The sequence below is a fragment of the Bufo gargarizans genome, chromosome 1 (genome assembly GCF_014858855.1).
Source record: "Bufo gargarizans isolate SCDJY-AF-19 chromosome 1, ASM1485885v1, whole genome shotgun sequence".
Lineage (NCBI taxonomy): Eukaryota > Metazoa > Chordata > Amphibia > Anura > Bufonidae > Bufo > Bufo gargarizans.
The window spans coordinates 657,036,013-657,055,859 of NC_058080.1; the positions used below are offsets into that span (position 1 = coordinate 657,036,013).

A 19,847-nucleotide genomic window follows, 5' to 3' on the forward strand; every position below is an offset into this window, starting at 1 on the left:
GTGTTTCTCTGTTTTTATGATGCTGTTTGATCACTAATGTTCTCTAACGTCTGAGGCCTTCACAGAACAGCTGCAGTTAGGGCTCATTCAGTCCACAAAACATTTATACCGTCTGAGTGCGTTCTGCATTTTGCTATGATAGAAATGCCTATTCTTGTCCACAATTGCGTACAAGGAAAGGACATGTCCTATCTTTTTTGCGGGGCCACAAAAGGGAAGTACGGATGCAGACAGCACATCACTTCCGGCCCCGTTGAAATTAATGGGCAAAATTGCGGAACGGATGCAGACTCAAATATACGGTCGTTTGAATGGGCCCTTATACTGAGAACAAATTACACACAGGTGGACTCTATTTTACCAATTAGATGACTTCTGAAGGCAATTGGTCAAACTGGATTTTATTTAGGGGCATCAGAAACAGGGGACTGAATAAATATGCACCCCACACTTTTTCAAAATTTGTAATAAATAAAAATCTGAAATCATGTATAATTTTCTTTTCACTTCACACATACATGCTACTTTGTGTTAGTCCATCACATAAAATCCCAATAAAATACATTTAAGTTTGTGAGTGTAACGTGAAAAACTTTGTAAAAGTTCAAGGGGTATGAATACTTTTTAAAGGCACCGTGTCATTGATACAGAGTCGCAATCCCACGCCAGTAAAAGGGTGAAGTAGGAAAAGTGGATTAGCTTTTCTAGACAAGTGTTAAGACAAGCTTCTCAAGCATGCGACATCTGATAAATGTGGCATAAAGTACGCCCACACAGACTCAAGTCAATTCCCTGAGTGTCTGATAAGAGTGATATGTATAATACAGTGACTGACTATAGTTGCCCGTTTTACGTTTTTGTGTATAAAAAGTTATGGCTTCGGGTAAGCAGGGAGTAAAAAATTTAAATACAAAAAACTGAAAATCACAAGGTCCTGAAGGGGATACAAACCCTGCAATAAAAATTTCTGGATGTTACACGAATGCTCAACTCATGGGAAATTCTTCTATTTGGAAAGGTAAGACCCACCTCGTGGATAGAAACAACAGTGGCCCACATTTACTTCTACTAGATTTTAACAAGGGTGGTGCAATTTGGCACATCTAGATTTAGAGAAATTATCGAATAGTTGTTGATTTTTCCAATTTGAAGCCAGAGGCTTTCCTAATGTCACGGTAGGTAAGATAAGGAAAGGAAACAGAACACGGCAAAACAAACAAAACAACTGACTAGGTCCCAAATGCTAGGGAACAAAGGGGTTGGCATATCTCGATGGTAGATATGCACATGCCCACGTACCTAAGACTAACACACACTGAACCAAACCCTCAGCTGTAGGGAAGAGGGAAAGAGATATCCAGCTCCTTGAACAACCGAAGGAGCTAGCGTCTCCCTAGAGGCCTAGTAAAAACAGACACGGAAGGAAAAAGAGAAAATGACTTCTCTAGAGATGTGTTGCAGCAGACGATCCACCAAACTTCAGAGCTCACACAAGGCAGAACTATAACCCGCAAAGGCTATAGGGAGAGGGAGGAATAAATAGTGTCACTAATTACCAAAAGAAACAACACATGGGAGGAGGTGGGATTCAGTTCAAACCCACAACAAAACAAACTGTCAGAGTCACGTGCAGAGCAACTCTAACAGATCTCCTCAGAACACCCACAGGGGATGGCGTGACACCTAAGCTTTCTTAAAAAAAACTAGGTACTGTATGCATTGTGCCACAATTTTTGTCCTCACTGGTATAGTAAGAGGAGGCCACTGGTGACATTACAGATTAGTACAGCATGAATCCTTAATAAGGCTGTGTGCATGAGGCCTAATCAGTCTGTATCAACAAATGCAAAGAAAAAAATAGCAGCAAAAAGACATTCCACTAGGTTTCTGCTCTTCAGTTTAAGTCGATAGGTCAATAGCCTGAAAGGGGTTATCCAACATCATAAACTGTCCTCCATCAGGAGCGGTGCAGGGAGCGATGAGCCAGGTAAGTAGATTCAATGTGAGGGCCCGGCATATCGGGGGGGTGGGGGGGGGGGGCAGTTTATGATATTGGATAACCCCTTTAACCTGACATGACATGTGTCACTTTATGTAGTAATTTTGGAACGCTTTTACTTATCCAAGCCATGCTGAGATTGTTTTCTCGTGACACTTTGTACTTCACGGTAAATTTTAGTAGATATAGTATATTTCACCTTTATGTATACATTTTTTTTATTTTTACCAAAAATTGGGAACACTTCAATTTCTCTGCTTTTAAGGCAGATAGTGATACCTCATAAAATAGTTATCACTTTACATTTCCCACATCTACTTAATATGTTTGCATCATTTTGTAAATGTCAGTGACATTTTAGAAGCAATTCTTAGCATTTTAAGAAAACAGAACCCATTTTTTAAGAACCAGTTCAGTTTTGAAGTCACTTTGTGAGGCTTACATAGTAGAAACCACCCATAAATGGCCCCATTTTAGCACCTAAGTTATTCAAAACTGATTTTACAAACTTTGTTAACCCTTATGTGTTCTATATAAATTAAAGGAAATTGGATATGAAATACCAAAATTTCACTTTTTTAACAGATTTTCAATTTTCATCCATTATTTCCTGTAACACATCAAGGGTTAACAGCCAAACAAAACTCAATACCTATTACCCTGATTCTGCCGTTTCCAGTAAAACCCCACATGTGGTGGTAAACTGATGTATGTGCACACCACAGTGCTCAAAAAGAAAGTAGCAACATATTTTGGAGGGCAGATTTTGCTGAACTGGTTTTTAGGAACAATGTCACATTTGAAGACCCCCTGATGCACCCTACAGCAGAAACTCCCAAAAAGTGGAAACTTTGGGATAAGGTTACAGTTTTGTTTGTACATATGATTTTTGATCTCTCCATATTACACTTTTTGTGAGGCACGGTAACCAAAAAATGGCTGTTCTGGCACAGTTTTTATTTTTAAAATGTTCACCTGACAGGTTAGATCATGTGCTATTTTTACAGAGCAAGTTCTTACAGACTAGTACCTCGAACCAAAGCAGAGTTTGGTTTCAAGTTTTAAAGTGGTTTTCCACTTTACAAATCCACTACCAAAGTTTTTTAACAAAGTCACGAGCAACTTCGTGAATCACTAACTTTAGCTCATCGGAGCCCATATTTAATACTGTACAGAGACAGCTCTCTGTACAGTATTATTCCGAAGTTTGGAAACTCGCTTCGCTCAACACTATATGTTTTACATAATAGACATGTTTTTGTGTCTCTATTTTCTGAAAGCCATAATTTTTTTGCCGATCGTCTTGTTCAGGGGCTCGTTTTTTGTAGGTAGAGTTGATGTTTTTATTGGTACCATTTTTGTGTACATATGATTTTTTTATCATTAAGTATTACACTTTATGGGGCAAGGTGACCAAAATATTTTTTTTATTTTTTGGGGGGTAAATCATGTGATATTTTTATACAGCAGGTCATTACGGCATGGCAATACCTTAAAAAATCAGTTTTAGGCTACATGCACATGAATGTTGTTTGCTTCCGTGTCCGTTCAGTTTTTTTTGCGGATAGGATGCAGACCAATTCATTTCAATGGGTCCGCAAAAAATCAGGACAGCACACCGCACTATGTCCGTTGCATAGCCCCGCAAAAAAAATAGAACATGTCCTATTCTTATCCGTTTTAGGCATTGTTACAATGGATCCGCATAAAAAACGGATGGCATTTTTTTTGCGGACCGCAAAACACATACGGTCGTGTACATGTAGCTTTGCACAATAAAAGCATATATATATATATATATATATATATATATATATATATATATATATATACACACACAGTACAGAGCAAAAGTTTGGACACACCTTCTCATTCAAAGAGTTTTCTTTATTTTCATGACTATGAAAATTGTAGATTCACACTGAAGGCATCAAAACTATGAATTAACACATGTGGAATTATATACATAACAAAAAAGTGTGAAACATCTGAAAATATGTCATATTCTAGGTTCTTCAAAGTAGCCACCTTTTGCTTTGATTACTGCTTTGCGCACTCTTGGCATTCTCTTGATGAGCTTCAAGAGGTAGTCACCTGAAATAGTTTTCACTTCACAGGTGTGCCCTGTCAGGTTTAATAAGTGGGATTTCTTGCCTTATAAATGGGGTTGGAACCATCAGTTGCGTTGTGGAGAAGTCCGATGGATACACAGCTGATAGTCCTACTGAATAGACTGTTAGAATTTGTATTATGGCAAGAAAAAAGCAGCTAAGTAAAGAAAAACGAGTGGCCATCATTACTTTAAGAAATGAAGGTCAGTCAGTCTGAAAAATTGGGAAAACTTTGAAAGTGTCCCCAAGTGCAGTCACAAAAACCATCAAGCGCTACAAAGAAACTGGCTCACATGCGGACCGCCCCAGGAAAGGAAGACCAAGAGTCACCTCTGCTGCGGAGGATAAGTTCATCCGAGTCACCAGCCTCAGAAATCGCAGGTTAACAGCAGCTCAGATTAGAGACCAGGTCAATGCCACACAGAGTTCTAGCAGCAGACACATCTCTAGAACAACTGTTAAGAGGAGACTGTGTGAATCAGGCTTTCATGGTAGAATATCTGCTAGGAAACCACTGCTAAGGACAGGCAACAAGCAGAAGAGACTTGTTTGGGCTAAAGAACACAAGGAATGGACATTAGACCAGTGGAAATCTGTGCTTTGGTCTGATGAGTCCAAATTTAAGATCTTTGGTTCCAACCACCGTGTCTTTGTGCGACGCAGAAAAGGTGAGCGGATGGACTCTACATGCTTGGTTCCCACCGTGATGCATGGAGGAGGAGGTGTGATGGTGTGGGGGTGCTTTGCTGGTGACACTGTTGGGGATTTATTAAAAATTGAAGGCATACTGAACCAGCATGGCTACCACAGCATCTTTCAGCGGCATGCTATTCCATCCGGTTTGTGTTTAGTTGGACCATCATTTATTTTTCAACAGGACAATGACCCCAAACACACCTCCAGGCTGTGTAAGGGCTATTTGACCATGAAGGAGAGTGATGGGGTGCTGCGCCAGATGACCTGGCCTCCACAGTCACCGGACCTGAACCCAATCGAGATGGTTTGGGGTGAGCTGGACCGCAGAGTGAAGGCAAAAGGGCCAACAAGTGCTAAGCATCTCTGGGAACTCCTTCAAGACTGTTGGAAGACCATTTCAGGTGACTACCTCTTGAAGCTCATCAAGAGAATGCCAAGAGTGTGCAAAGCAGTAATCAAAGCAAAAGGTAGCTACTTTGAAGAACCTAGAATATGACATATTTTCTGTTATGTATATAATTCCACATGTGTTAATTCATAGTTTTGATGCCTTCAGTGTGAAGGCATCAAAAGATGGTCTTGACAAAGACCATCAGGTTGAAACGTTGCTACACAAGGTGTAATAAAGAAATTGATTGGAATCCCTCTGGAGTGCCGTGGCTTATTCAACATTGTCTCTTCAGTGTGAATCTACAATTTTCATAGTCATGAAAATAAAGAAAACTCTTTGAATGAGATGGTGTGTCCAAACTTTTGGTCTGTACTATATATTTTTTATCATGTTTTTGTGTCTCCATTTTCTGAAAGCCACATTTTTTTTGGGGGGGGGGGGGGGGCATTGTCTTATGTAGGGGCTCTTTTTTGTGGGATAAGATGACCCTTTGGTACTAATTTGGAGTACATATGGCTTTTTGATCACTTAGTATTACACTTTTTGTGATATAAGGTGACAAAAAATGGCTTTTTTTGGCACAGTTTATTAAAAAAATTGTTAATGGTGTTCACCTGACGGGGTGGATTATATGATATGATATATGATATATGAGTCGGTTGTTACGGACACAACGATACCTCATCTGTCTGTTTTTCTTTTTCTATTTTTACAACTGTTTATTATGGGAAAGGGGCTTTTTTTTACAAAAACATTATTTTTTTTATTATGAAAACCATTTTTTTTTTTACTTTCTTTTTACTTTTTATCTCACTGTGGGACTTCAACTTTTTGGGGTCTGATCCCCTCTACAGCATTACCATACATTGTGTATTCTGTCAGCATTAGGCCTCTTTCACACTACAGTTTTTTTTTCCCCCCGTTTTGCGGTCCGTTTTTTTGCGTTCCGTAAAAAAAAACGGAATGTGTTCCGTATGCATTCCGTTTCCGTATTTCCGTTTTTCCGTTTCGTTGAAAGATAGAACATGTCCTATTATTGCCTGCAAATCACGGTCCGTGGCTCCATTCAAGTCAATGGGTCCGCAAAAAAAACGGAACACATACGGAAATGCATCCATATGTCTTCCGTTTCCGTTCTGTTTTTTATGAACCATCTATTGAAAATGTTATGCCCAGCCCAATTTTTTCTATGTAATTACTGTATACTCTATATGTCATACGGAAAAACGGAACGGAACAACGGAACGGAAACGGAACCACAACAGAAGCAAAAAAATGGAACAACGGATCCGTGAAAAACTGAAATGGACATACTGTAGTGTGAAAGAGGCCTTAGGCTACTTGCACACGACCGTATGTGTTTTGCGGTCCGCAAATTGCGGATCTGCAAAAAAAGTTAAAAAAATGGATGACATCTGTATGCCATTTGTTTTAGTTTTTTTTGCCGATCCATTGTAACAATGCCTAAAATGGACAAGAATAGGACATGTTATATTTTTTTTGCGGGGCTACGGAATGAACATACGGATGCAGATAGCACACGGTGTGCTGTCCACATTTTTTGCGGACCCATTAAAATGAATGCATTCTATCCGCAAAAAAAAAAACGGAATGGACACGGAAACAAACAACATTCGTGTGCATGTTGCCTTACTCTGACAGTTGCATAGGAGACCCAGCCTAATAAGGCTGGATCTCATAGGTTCCCGTGGAAGGCAAGCCCTGATGTCTATAGAAGGCATCGGGCTGCCTTTCCAGCCATCAGGTCCCCATCACCGCAGCTCGGGGACCTATGGGGTCACAGCTGGGCCACTGCATTTATCGGGTGGGCACCGCTCCGATGCCCACTCAATTATCTTTTTTTTAAATCAGATACTTTTTATTAAAGATTTTCATATTTAACCACAGACAGAACACTGTCCCCCCAATCCCCCCCCCCCCCACTCAATTATCTTGATGCACTAGTACATCAAAGGTCGTCAAGGCAATTGGGCAATTTTTTTTTTTTTGATGAATGCATTTTATTCATTTTGAGCCAAAAATCATATTTATTAATTGGTCTTTATTAAAAATGTTAAGCCCCTTCCTCTGTACAGCCTTGACATTCTCTCTTAGCAAGCTGAAGATGTACATAGCTTTTAAACAGCTTGTGCACCTTTTGGGGGGGGAATTGGCAACCCCACCCAAACCTGCAAACCTGAGAAGGGAAGCATACTTACCTGCTTACCAACACTGGCACCTGGCTCCTTCTCCACTCAGCTTCCTGGACGTAAATTTCCGTTTTGACATTACTGCAGCTATTCGCTGGCCGCAGGCATGACAGTCTCCAAGGGTGGGAGAGGGGTGCAATGCCACGGGGAACTGCCATTAACTAATGAGTGCTTCCATTGTGGCACTACTGGGAGCATTTTTGTACTGCAGAAATAAGTGGGAATTTTTTGTACTGGCACACATAAGTGGGTATTTTTGTAGTGGCAAACATAAGGGGAATTATTTATCCTGGGGGGGCATTATTACTTCTGGGGCACAATTGGGAACATTACTACTACTGGGGGCATTGTTACCACTAAGTGCACTCTGGGAGAGAATTACTACTATTGGTGGGACTTCTGGGAGCACTAATACTGTGGGTGGGATCCTGGCACAGTATCAGCTTAGGACAATTATTTTGGGGGACACTAGGTTTATTATAGTCAGATTTGTTGGGCATAATTACTGCATTTTTTTAAGGACACTGTGCGTTAATTATTGAAGGGGGCACTATCTGTGTGGTACAAGTATTTTCATGGAGACTGTTTCTGCAGTATAGTACTGGGGAGAACAGTGGGCACACTATTAGGGATGGCAGGGTGGGTGTTCAGAAGATGGGGAGAATGATGAAAAAGTAGGAAACTAAGATGTCTGTGTGTGAAACTCTGCAGACAAGACCTGTCTGAAAGAAGTCATCATGGTGATCTGGTCTGAATGGAGATTAGGAAAGAATGTCTACATCAAAGGAGACATCACTGGATGTATTAGGTATGTGGTGCTGTATTACCCTGTATGTTTGGAAGTGCTGAATGTAATTTAAATGTTAATAGTCATCCATCTTGGGCATCTGTCTTTTTGAAAAGAAGATTAGTGCTGCATGCTGAGCTAATCTCTGTTAAATCTGAAGGAACTGTTGACCGAGGCTCGAGCAGAGCCTATGACAGCAGGTGAAAATAGCCTTGGGGGAAGTTATAGGTTGTCACTTGCTCTTGAGGGGCATTATAGATGTCTGAAAGCTTTTCTAACCCTTGGGGGACAGTATAGGTTGTCACTTGGCTTCCCGTGTTCTTGAAGGGGGAGCTAATAGCTAGTGTGTGGTCTCAACATTATTCTAATATAGAGGGTGAAATTCAGAAATTCCTGCACTCAATTTTTATATGCGGGCGGTGGGGGTGCTTTTTTTATGTTAATCCTGCTGAACATATTGCCCAGAAACTGCCCTCTTGCATCATGTCAATTGGTTATGTGATGCAAGGGGAGCATGTCACTGCTGCAGCCAGCGATTGGCTGCAGCGGCGTCAAAACGGAAGTTTACATCCAGGCAGCTGAGTGGAGAAGCCAAGGTTGGGAAGAGAAGAAGCTGGAAGCCAGTATCGCGAAGCAGGTAAGTATACTCCCCTTTGCAGTTCTGCCCGGGGCGTTGCAAAAAATCCTCTCAAAACAACCCCCTTACATATTAGGTTATTGTTAGCTAAACCCAATGACAATCCAATGTATATAGGGAGCTTCAACTATCCAAACTGATGAGGTCAGGGAAGAGAAGGGTGGAGCACTTTAACTGTAACACCTGATACTTTAGTTCTCCTGGAAAATAAGCCACCATAGATGTCTGCTGGCGGTTTTCTACTATCTCCTTACTGAAATCACATACACTCAGCCAAACTAAGCATACGTGTATGGGGGAGTTGGGAGAGATAGCTGTCGGTTGAATGAAGGTTTGACCACTGCTACTGTTAAGGTGTACAGGCAGCTTAAGACCTACGACTGCACACTGTCTGTGCCATGAGATTAACAGTCTGCCTAATGATTTGCTGATCTCACTTGTTACTATAATTATAAGTCTGGTTTTACACACAACTTTTTAGTGGCGTTTTTCTGCACTGCTTGCTTTTGTGCTGTAAAAACACCTGGTCCATGAACCGGTGGCATCGTATGATCACGTTTATGAATTCCTATGTGTTTCTAGCTATGTTATGATTCCGGAACAGGTCCTTACTAGGGATGAGAGATTCGACTTCAGATGAAACATCCAAAGTCACTTCGCATAAAACTTCATTAGAATACTGTATGGAGCGAGTGCTGCGTACTGTATTAGAATGTATTGACTCCATTGAGCCAAAGTTATTACTTTGCAAAGTCTCGCGAGACTTCGGGTAATAACTTCAGAGATTCATTTCTACTGTTAAAAACCTTTTACCGAACTCTGGTTCGGTTCCAAGGTACCACTTGAAATGTTTTACCATATGGATATGAGCCTTTAATGGCTTAATAGCTTATGTCTAATATTCTTATGGACATATATAGGCCAGATACTTATATGCTGACTACTTGCTGTTGCACTATATTAATCTACGTTGTGGTCTTTTAACAACCTTTATTTTGCTTCACAGTACTTGACTTACTGTTTGGATTTTTGGATTTCATACTTAGGCTGCTTTCACACTAGCGTTCGGCTGTCCGCTCGTGAGCTCCGTTTGAAGGGGCTCACGAGCGGACCCGAACGCCTCCGTCCAGCCCTGATGCAGTCTGAATGGAGCGGATCCGCTCAGACTGCATCAGTCTGGCGGCGTTCAGCCTCCGCTCCGCTCGCCTCCGCACGGACAGGCGGACAGCTGAACGCTGCTTGCAGCGTTCGGGTGTCCGCCTGGCCGTGCGGAGGCGTGCGGATCCGTCCAGACTTACAATGTAAGTCAATGGGGACGGATCCGTTTGAAGATGCCACAATATGGCTCAATCTTCAAGCGGATCCGTCCCCCATTGACTTTACATTGAAAGTCTGGACGGATCCGTCCGAGGCTATTTTCACACTTAGCTTTTTTTTGCCATTTTAATGCAGACAGATCCGTTCTGAACGGAGCCTTCGTCTGCATTAATATGATCGGATCCGTTCAGAACGGATCCGATCGAACGCTAGTGTGAAAGTAGCCTTAAACCAATAAAAACAGAGTAAACATAAAAACGCCTGGTACAGATGTTAGCTGAACGTCTATGGGAAGCATGAAACACAGGACACACAAGGATTATTTTTTTGCTACTGCCACTTTTGCTAATTAAGTAGATTTTTAAAAAACAGAGTATACTGTTGCTTTTGCTATTTTTCAGTTGTTTTAACAACAGCTTTGGCCAGATTTATCATTACACTTACATCTTACTCTACTTTTACATATGTCCATAGTCACTTTTGGCTAAGGCCTCATGCACCCGACCGTTCAGTTTTTTGCGGTCCGCAAACAGAGAATCCGCAAAAAACGGAAGCCGCCCGTGTGCCTTCCACAATTTGCGGAACGGGCGGCCCATTGTAGACATTCCTATTCTTGTCCGCAAAACGGACAAGAATAGTACAGGTTATATTTTTTTTGCGGGGGCCACGGAACGGAGCAACGGATGCGGACAGCACACGGAGTGCTGCCGCATCTTTTGCAGCAAAAAATGCTGCTCGGATCTGGACATGAACTATGGTCGTGTGCATGAGGCCTAAGTCAGATTGATTAATGGTCCTTTAATACTGTGATAAATGTGGTTTGACGGTAGCAGTTTATCCTTCAGTAAGCAGCTTTACAAAAGTCCCACATCTTATGAAAAAGTCGCATGTTTTATTAAAAAGGCGCATAAGATAAGCATGGTCCTCAATGGAGTGAAATTGCGCAATTTTTTGCGACTTTTTAAATTGTCGCAATTGTAATTCTGTCTAGAGATTCATTTACATAAGGAAACACGCCTACTTTCAGAAAACTGACGAGCATAGTGCAGAGCCAATAAAAGTCGCACATTTTTGCACAGTTTTAGCAATTGCGCAAAAATTTGCGACTTTTTCACTCCATTATTTTGACCTGAGCTAATGATATATCTGTCCCCTTATCTATGGGGAAAAACACCACGAACAAAACGCAAGTGGTAACAAACACTGTGGGGGAGATTTATCAAGGCTGGTGCCTTGTGCGCTGCTCTTGATATCCACTGCGCTGCCAGAGGCTACGCCTAATTTATGATGAGGCGCATCATCTGGCAATTTGTGTGCCTAAACAGAAATCTACGACAGCTCGGAGCTACTGTAGATTTATGGCTTCATTTGGCCAGAAAACTGGCATAAACGAAGACAGGTTTGTCGGGGTCACTGGCCACACCCCCTCCCCGCTCTTGCCATGCCCCTTTTTTTGAGAAACTGGCGAGGACATCATAAAAACAATAGATGCGAAAACATTTTTTTTAAAGTCACAGGTGCAAATTTTTTAGGCTGGGTTCACATCACCGTTATGCATTCCGTTTTTGCATTCATAAGCCTTTAAGAGACTTCCCATTTTAATCCGTCATAATAGAAGTCTATGGGCAAGCAAAACGGATCCGTCTGGTTTCCGTTATGCAGGACAGAAAACAAAGTCCTGTAGACTGGTAGCATTTTGTCAAAAACGTTTGGCCAACAACAATCTTCAGCTCACTTTTCTGGGTTTCACTAATTATTCAGTTACAAGGCCGTCTTGTGGCCTAACAGAATCCTCTGCCTGTGTGTTGCCAAAAAGAAAAGGTCTCAACAATGCAACTTACCCATCTTGTCAAGATAACTTACCTTTTGAAATCAAGCTTAATGCCTTTACTAGACGCAGAGACCTCAGACAGCCAGTCCTGTAGATTTATGTCACTGTCAGTGTAAGGAGGATGAGCCATTATAGGTTCTCTACGCCCAGCCCCTCGGAGGAGAACATCGGCCTCGATCATATGCACATCACCTGTGTACGTGAACCAAATGTACAGGCTCCATTAATCTTAAAACTGAATCCTAACATTTCCCACCACTGCTAGGTTTCATACATGAACCTCTAAAGCTATAGCTGGATGGGACCTTCATCCTTTCACGGTTATGTCCACCTTCACAACCAACTTCTCCTATTCTCCCAGTGTACATCAGGAAAAAAGAAGCAACTTTGAAAATAACGTTAGTGCTGTATGTGGTATATGATGAACACCAGCGCAGCTGCTGCAACCTCCGTTCTCCTTCCTCCTTATGACCCCGCCCACCAACGTCTGGAAATGGCCGCGAACTTGAGCCACGTGGCCAACATCAGCAGGCAGTGAGGGTGCTTAAGCCAGTCTCTCTTAGGGAGTTCTGGTCCTAGCCTGCCACTCACCAAGGCGGGTGAAGTGCGAAAGTGGAAAGGGAGACCAGATAATATTTAGGTACTAATGGAGAAAGGTGTTAATGTCTAGATCTGCTCAGGCTTATCAGCAGCCCCTGCACAAGGGAGTCCCATCAGTAGAAGCCCCATACAGTATAATGTCTCCCTGTTGCCCCCATGCAGGAGCAACAAGGAGCCTCTACTCTATACTGTATGGGGCAACAAGGAGACATTATACTGTTAGGGGCGGGGTGGGGCTGGGGTAAAATTGTTGCCACATGCAGTATAATGTCACCTTGTTGCCCGCCCCATGCAGTATAATGTCTCTTTGTGGCCCCTATACAGTGTAATGTCACCTTATAGCCTGCCGACCCATACAGTATAATTTCTCCTTGTGGCCCCCATACTGTATAATGTCACCTTATAGCCTGCCACCCCATACAGCATAATGTCACCTTGTGGCCCCCATGCAGTATAATGTCTCCTTGTGGCCCACCGCCCCATACACTATAATGTCTCCTTTTAGTCTCCTTACAGTATAATGTCTCCTTGTTGCCCCCATAAAGTATAATGTCACCTTATAGCCTGCCGACCCATACAGTATAATGTCTCCTTGTGGACCCCATACAGTATAATGTCGCCTTATAGCCTGCCGACCCATACAGTATAATGTCTCCTTGTGGACCCCATACAGTATAATGTCACCTTATAGCCTGCCGTCCCATACAGTATAATGTCTCCTTGTGGCCCCCATACAGTATAATGTCACCTTATAGCCTGCCGTCCCATACAGTATAATGTCTCCTTGTGGCCCCCATACAGTATAATGTCACCTTATAGCCTTCCGCCCCATACAGCATAATGTCACCTTGTTGCCCCCATGCAGTATAATGGTCTCCTTGTGGCCCACCACTCCATACAGTATAATGTCTCCTTGTGGCCCACCGCCCCATACACTATAATGCCTCCTTTTAGTCTCCTTACAGTATAATGTCTCCTTGTGGCCCCCATAAAGTATAATGTCTCCTTGTAGCATGTCGCCCCATACAGTATAATGTCTCCTTGTGGTCCCCATACAGTATAATGTCTCATTGCAGCCCACCGCCCCATACAGTATAATGTTTCCTTGTGGCCCCAAGTGTTTTTTCTTGTAAATGGGTATTTATCGCGATATATATCGTTATTAGGATACATTTCTTAATATCGATTGCGTAGGAATATTTTTGATATTGCCCAACCCTATTTCCACATTAGTGTGTATCCTTTTATCAGACAAAAGAGCACAACTTGCTCCTGGGCTTTGATACCAGCCAGTACCAAAGCTTAGTTTGGATTGCTATTTTAAAATGTTTTTAAATAAGCAGATATGAATTCACCAAACTCTTGCGCGACTTCGGGTGAAAGGAACTTTGGCTCCACTGTTTCAATACATTTTAATGCTGTACGAAGGTCCATTTTCTCAAGCCTACTCAGTAGTGATGATGTTCATGGCTAACCCACATGACCGATAAGGGTAGTGAATTCCTGCAGCGGTCTGTGAGGTATAGGGGAAAATCATTGCTGCAGCGACAGAAACAAAGGCGTACGGGAGGACCGGCAACACTGGAAAGGACAGATGAGCAATCCTTTCTCTGTTATTTTATAATAATCTAAACTAGTTATCTAAATTTGGGAGGTCTTGGAAAACTCCTTTAATTATTTTTTACATTTTTATAAGTCTCCTCGGGGGACTTTCACTTTAATATTTTTTTTTCCTATAATGTAATGGGGTATTCTAGTTTTGAATCAATTGTATCAATTGATGGGAAACCACAAGTTATCACTTTCAGCGGGCTGTTTCAGCAGAGGAAAAGCCTGCCAGAGTTCATCGCATCCAGCACAGCCTATATGGCATAGCCATTAACTATAATAGGGCCAGTTGGTAATTGTGGCATTAGTGCTGGGATTTGGCCAGCACTGGTTCTGGTCATGCCAAATCCCAGCACTAATCCCGGAAATAGGCCGGATGTATAGTCAATAGGGCTTCTATCCCTTTCTGGCTATGCCGAATACAATGAACTCTGGCTGTTCCTCTGATTTTAATGCTAGTGTGAAACTAGTCTAACTAGTATCTATTTTCCTGTACTCTATCAGGGTCATGAGACATTGTCCGCTTTGTTGGTTCCCTATACTGAAGGCATCAGGTTGACATCTGACATATGGCAAGGCTTGTAAGGCTCTTTCCTGTCGACACATCATCAATGACCGTGCCTCTGAGAGCAGTGTTCTTCTCAAACTCCAGGGCCTTGCCCTATAGACATGATGTCAGCAATGATGCCTTGGCTTAGGCTGTGATTTTTCCAGCAGGGCCTTAGGCAGGCTTGGGTCTGTGACGTTCAATCTGGGAGGGAAAGGAGAGATAGAGACCTGATGCTACAGATACATCCTGAACGTCTTGTGCGAGGATGCAAACACAGGGTGCGGGTCACAGATCACAATTACACTGGAGGAGTCAAATGCACTTAGAACCTCATCATCTGACATATAATATGCAAAGGTTCAATGCTAGTGTTATTATTTATTTTTGTGTAACCAGAAACGCCCAGCAGGGATTGATGCAGAACAGCTAAGTAACAAAAGAGACAGCCCCCCCCCCCCCCCACACACACACACACACACACACACACTGCTGGGCCTATGATCAACCTTGATCGCAGTGCTGAAGGAGTTAATTAAAAAAATTATCAGTCACCAGCCATTAGTGGAGGAAGGTTGCAATCTTACTCTCACATGGGATTGCAATCAAGTACATAAAAATTGGAAAGTGGGAGGGTGGCCCTATCTACAATGTACGGTATGTGAGTGGCAGGAAAGTGTTAAATTGCACCGCAGCCCATCATAATAGCTGGTCCTGTCTGTAAGGCCTCTTTCACACGAACGATACGGATTAGGTCCGGATGCGTTCAGTGAAACTCGCACCATTTTGCAAGCAAGTTCAGTCAGTTTTGTAGTTAAGTTGTTCAGTTTTTCCACGCGGGTACAATGCGTTTTTTAACGCGTGTGATAAAAACCTGAAGGTTTACAAACAACATCTCCTAGCAACCATCAGTGAAAAACGCATTGCATCCGCACTTGCTTGCGGATGCAATGCGTTTTTCACTTAAGCCCCATCCACTTCTGTGGGGCCATGGCTGCGTGAAAAACGCAGTATATAGAACATGCTGAGTTTTACACGCAACGCAGAACTGATGAGTGAAAAAAAAACGCTCATGTACACTGACCCATTGAAATTAATGGGTCAGGATTCAGTGCGGGTGCAATGCGTTCACGTAAAACTCACTTGTGTGAAAGGGGCCTTACATTTACATCGCTGATCAGACTCTTATACATATAAGGTCCTGTGATATACATGGGGTACCAATACGTTACTCACTCCGCAGCGCCTGGCGTAACTTCTCCTTGCTGTTTGCTGCATGCTCCCAGATTATTTCTACTCCATCTCTGGCTTTTATCAGATCTTTCTTCAAGAAATAGTCCAATATACTTTCACTCCATGGATCTAACAAGACCAAAAAATGAACATCTATGAGGCACAGTAATAGGACACAAGTCCTGGAGGCACAGTCCTGAGCCCAGATTAACTTAGTAAAAAAAAAAAAAAAAAGATAATTAAAAATGCATGTGTTTTCACTGCAACTGCATTTGTTTTTATAAGTGAGATCTGTTACATCAACATGTTTTACCTGTAAACTGGTTTGGCCCCTGAACATCACTTCCTAGTCTCGATCCACACCTTCAGCCTGGGAAAGCTCATAGAGTCCCATTACTTTCAGTATCACTTCTATGCTGTCCAGACATCACCACCTTACTATCCAGAATCCCGCAATGCCTGTCTGCTATATCCTCCTCCTCTCACTTTCTAAGGCCCCTTTCACACGGGCGAGAATTCCGTGCGGGTGCAATACGTGAGGTGAACGCATTGCACCTGCAATGAATCCGGACCCATTCACTTCACTGAGGCTGTTCAGATGAGCGGTGATTTTCACGCATCACTTGTGCGTTGCGTGAAAATCGCAGCATGTTCTATATTCTGCGTTTTTAACGCAATGCAGGCCCTATAGAATGAATGATCCTGAAAGAAGAAGAAAGAAGACGATGCCGGCTACGCGAACAACAGGATGAGGTGAGTTAATTCATTTTATTTTATTTAACCCCTAAAGCCACATTTTAGTAAGCATTCTGGATTTAGAATGCTATTATTTTCCCTTATAACCAAGGTTTAAAGGAAAATAATAAAATATACAGAACACCTAACCCAAACCTGAACTTCAGTGAAGAAGTCCGGGTTCGGGTCTGGGTAACACAGTCAGTTTTTTATCACGCATGGGCAAAACGCATTGCGCCCGCGTGATAAAAACTGAACATTGAAACACAATCGCAGTCAAAACTAACTGCAATTGCGTACCTACTCACACGATTTTCCCTGATCGCAGACGCAACGCATCCGGACACGCTCGTCTGCAAGGGCCATAAAACTTAACATGGACTCATCTTTCCTTCTAAATCCTGGTATGTCTTGACTGAACTATTAATGTATCTTTCCCTGCTGGATTTATTGAGTATTTGTTTACATTGACTATTTCACCCCTGTATCTTGTTCTCCCTGATTAGGCCAAATGTAGGCCCCTCCTGTTCACACCTGATTGAACACTGAGTGGTATAAATCTAAGTTCCTAGGTCTTCCAGACCTTGGGCTTTCAAATGCAACATCTCTCAAGTGCAACTCTTAAGTGCACATACTGAAATATACTAGAATGTAACCAGAAGGGGACCACAAGTAATTACAGAGATATTTACTGCAAACAATGTTTCAATTTTTCATCTTGCTCTTCCCACTTTTCCACAACCTCCTGAAATACCACCACATCCATTCACCCAGCAAGGCACTATTTATCTCTTCCTCCATCTTACCTTCTCATCTGACCGCTTGCACAAACCTGTTTGACAACATAAAACACTTCCTTCCCAAACACACACAGATACCTCATTCCCTCTCCTATTCTCACCTATTAACACTTTCTCTGCTTCTCTTCATTGCTGATATCTCTCCAAATCCAGGCCCCCCTCAGCAAATCCCCACTATTACCTCCATGTCCCACTACAAATCTCATTCTACAAATTTCTGCAACCCCTTAAACCTAATAACCATTCCTCTGACCCCTGCTCCTTTGGTTCCTCTTGCAGGAGCATTATGGAATGCATGCTCTGTCTGTAACAAACTGTCCTACATTCATGAACTTTTTAGCTCTCAAAACCTTATCTTTCTGGGTCTCACGGAAACATGTCTGACACCCTCTGACACCTCCTCCTCTGCACTCTCTTATAGTGGATTTCAATTAACTCACACCCCTCGCCCTGGCTGCAAACATGGTGGAGGAGTTGGTCTTCTCCTATCAAATACCTGCTCCTACAGCCCAACTCCACTGCCACCCTCAATTACGCTCACCTCATTTTTGAAGTACACTATGTTCGCATCTACTCTCCCTCCAACCTTCAAGTAGCCGTCATTTACCGCCCCCAGGCCCGCCACCATCTTTCTTGACCACTTTAACACCTGGCTACTACACTTTCTTTCTGCCGACATCCCCACTATCATCATGGGTGACTTCAACATCCCTATTGACACCTGCCACTCGGCCGCCTCTAAACTCCTATCACTCTCTTCCTCCTTCGGCCTATCACAGTGGTCTTCAGCTCCCACCCACAGAGATGGTCACACTCTGGATCTTATCTTTACCCGCCTCTGCTCCCTATCTAACCTTTCTAATTTGCCTCTCCCCCTATATGGCCACAACCTACTCACCTTCTCTTCATTGGTCTCTTCTGCTGCTCCCCCGGTCCACACACTGGCACACCTCTGCAGGAACCTTAAACATCTCGACTTTCGCTTGCTTTCTGACTCTCTTCTCCCACTCTCTACCATCTGTTCCCTCCAAGACCCAGATGCTGCCACCACCCTATATAACACCACAATAAGTACAGCTCTGGACACTGTTGCCCCCCTCACACACAACAAAACCCGAAAAATCAACAGACAACCCTGGCACACCGACCTGACCAAAAAACTCAGACAGGCTTCCAAGGCTGCTGAGCGGCGATGGAAGAAATCCCATTCTAAAGATCATTTCACTGCATACAAGCAATCCCTCCTCACATTCAAATCCTCACTCGCTGATGCAAAACAGGCCTACTTCTCATCTCTCATATCTTCCTTGGCCCACAGCCCAAAACAACTTTTTAACACTTTTAACTCCCTTCTCCGTCCCCCAGCGCCCCCACCCTCTCCTCTCTTCTCAGCTGAGGACTTTGCCAAATATTTCAAACAAAAACAAAAGATAGTCAACATCAGAGAAAGCTTCGCTACACAGTCCCCACAGACCCGCTACACAACTGTTCGGTCCTCTTCTCCCAAAACCTGCTTCTCCACCATTACAGGAGAAAAACTTTCCACTCTATTCTCCAGATCTCATCTGACCACCTGTGCACTTGACCCAATCCCATCCCACCTCATCCCTAACCTCACGACAGTGTTTATCCCAGCCCTAACTCATCTCTTCAACCTATTACTAACCTCTGGTGTCTTCCCCTCTGATTTTAAACATGCTACCATTACACCCATCCCAAAAAGCCTTCACTTGACCCATCTTCTTTTCCAGTTATCGCCCCATATCACTTCTTCCGTATGCCTTAAAGCTACTTGAACAACATGTCCATTCTGAACTGTCCTCTCACCTCTCCTCCTGCTCCCTCTTTGACCGCCTACAATCTGGCTTCTGACCCCACCACTCGACTGAGACTGCCCTTACCAAAGTCACCAATGACCTACTAACAGCCAAAACCAAGAAACAATACTCTGTCCTCTTTCTCCTTGACCTGTCCTTTGCCTTCAACACTATTGACCACTCCCTTCTGTTGCAAACTCTCTCATCTCTTGGCATCACTGACCTGGCCCTCTCCTGGATCACATCATACCTCACAGACCGGACGTTTAGCGTATCCCACTCCCACACCACCTCCTTGTTTTATTCCCTCTCTGTTGGTGTCCCACAAGGCTCTGTCCTGGGACCCCTGCTCTTCTCTATCTACACTTTTGGCCTGGGACAGCTCATAGTCCCATGGCTTTCAGTATCACTCCTATGCTGACGACACACAAATCTACCTCTCTGGTCCAGACATCACCACCTTACTATGAAGAATCCCACAATGTCTATCTTCTATATCATCCTTCTTTGCCTGTCGCTTTCTAAAAC

General features: G+C 43.0%; 1 protein-coding gene across 1 annotated transcript in view; it reads right to left on the bottom strand.

Annotated features, from left to right (window-relative positions):
* The window catches only part of FAM151B (family with sequence similarity 151 member B), a 67,824-nt gene that overhangs the window by 38,870 nt on the left and 9,107 nt on the right, over positions 1 to 19,847 (bottom strand). The window contains exons 2-3 of the mRNA XM_044291692.1: positions 15,971 to 16,096; positions 12,012 to 12,171 (exon numbers count right to left, since the gene is read on the bottom strand). Of these exons, the coding sequence (XP_044147627.1) occupies positions 12,012 to 12,171; positions 15,971 to 16,096 (286 nt within the window). The remainder of the gene's footprint in view (positions 1 to 12,011; positions 12,172 to 15,970; positions 16,097 to 19,847) is intronic.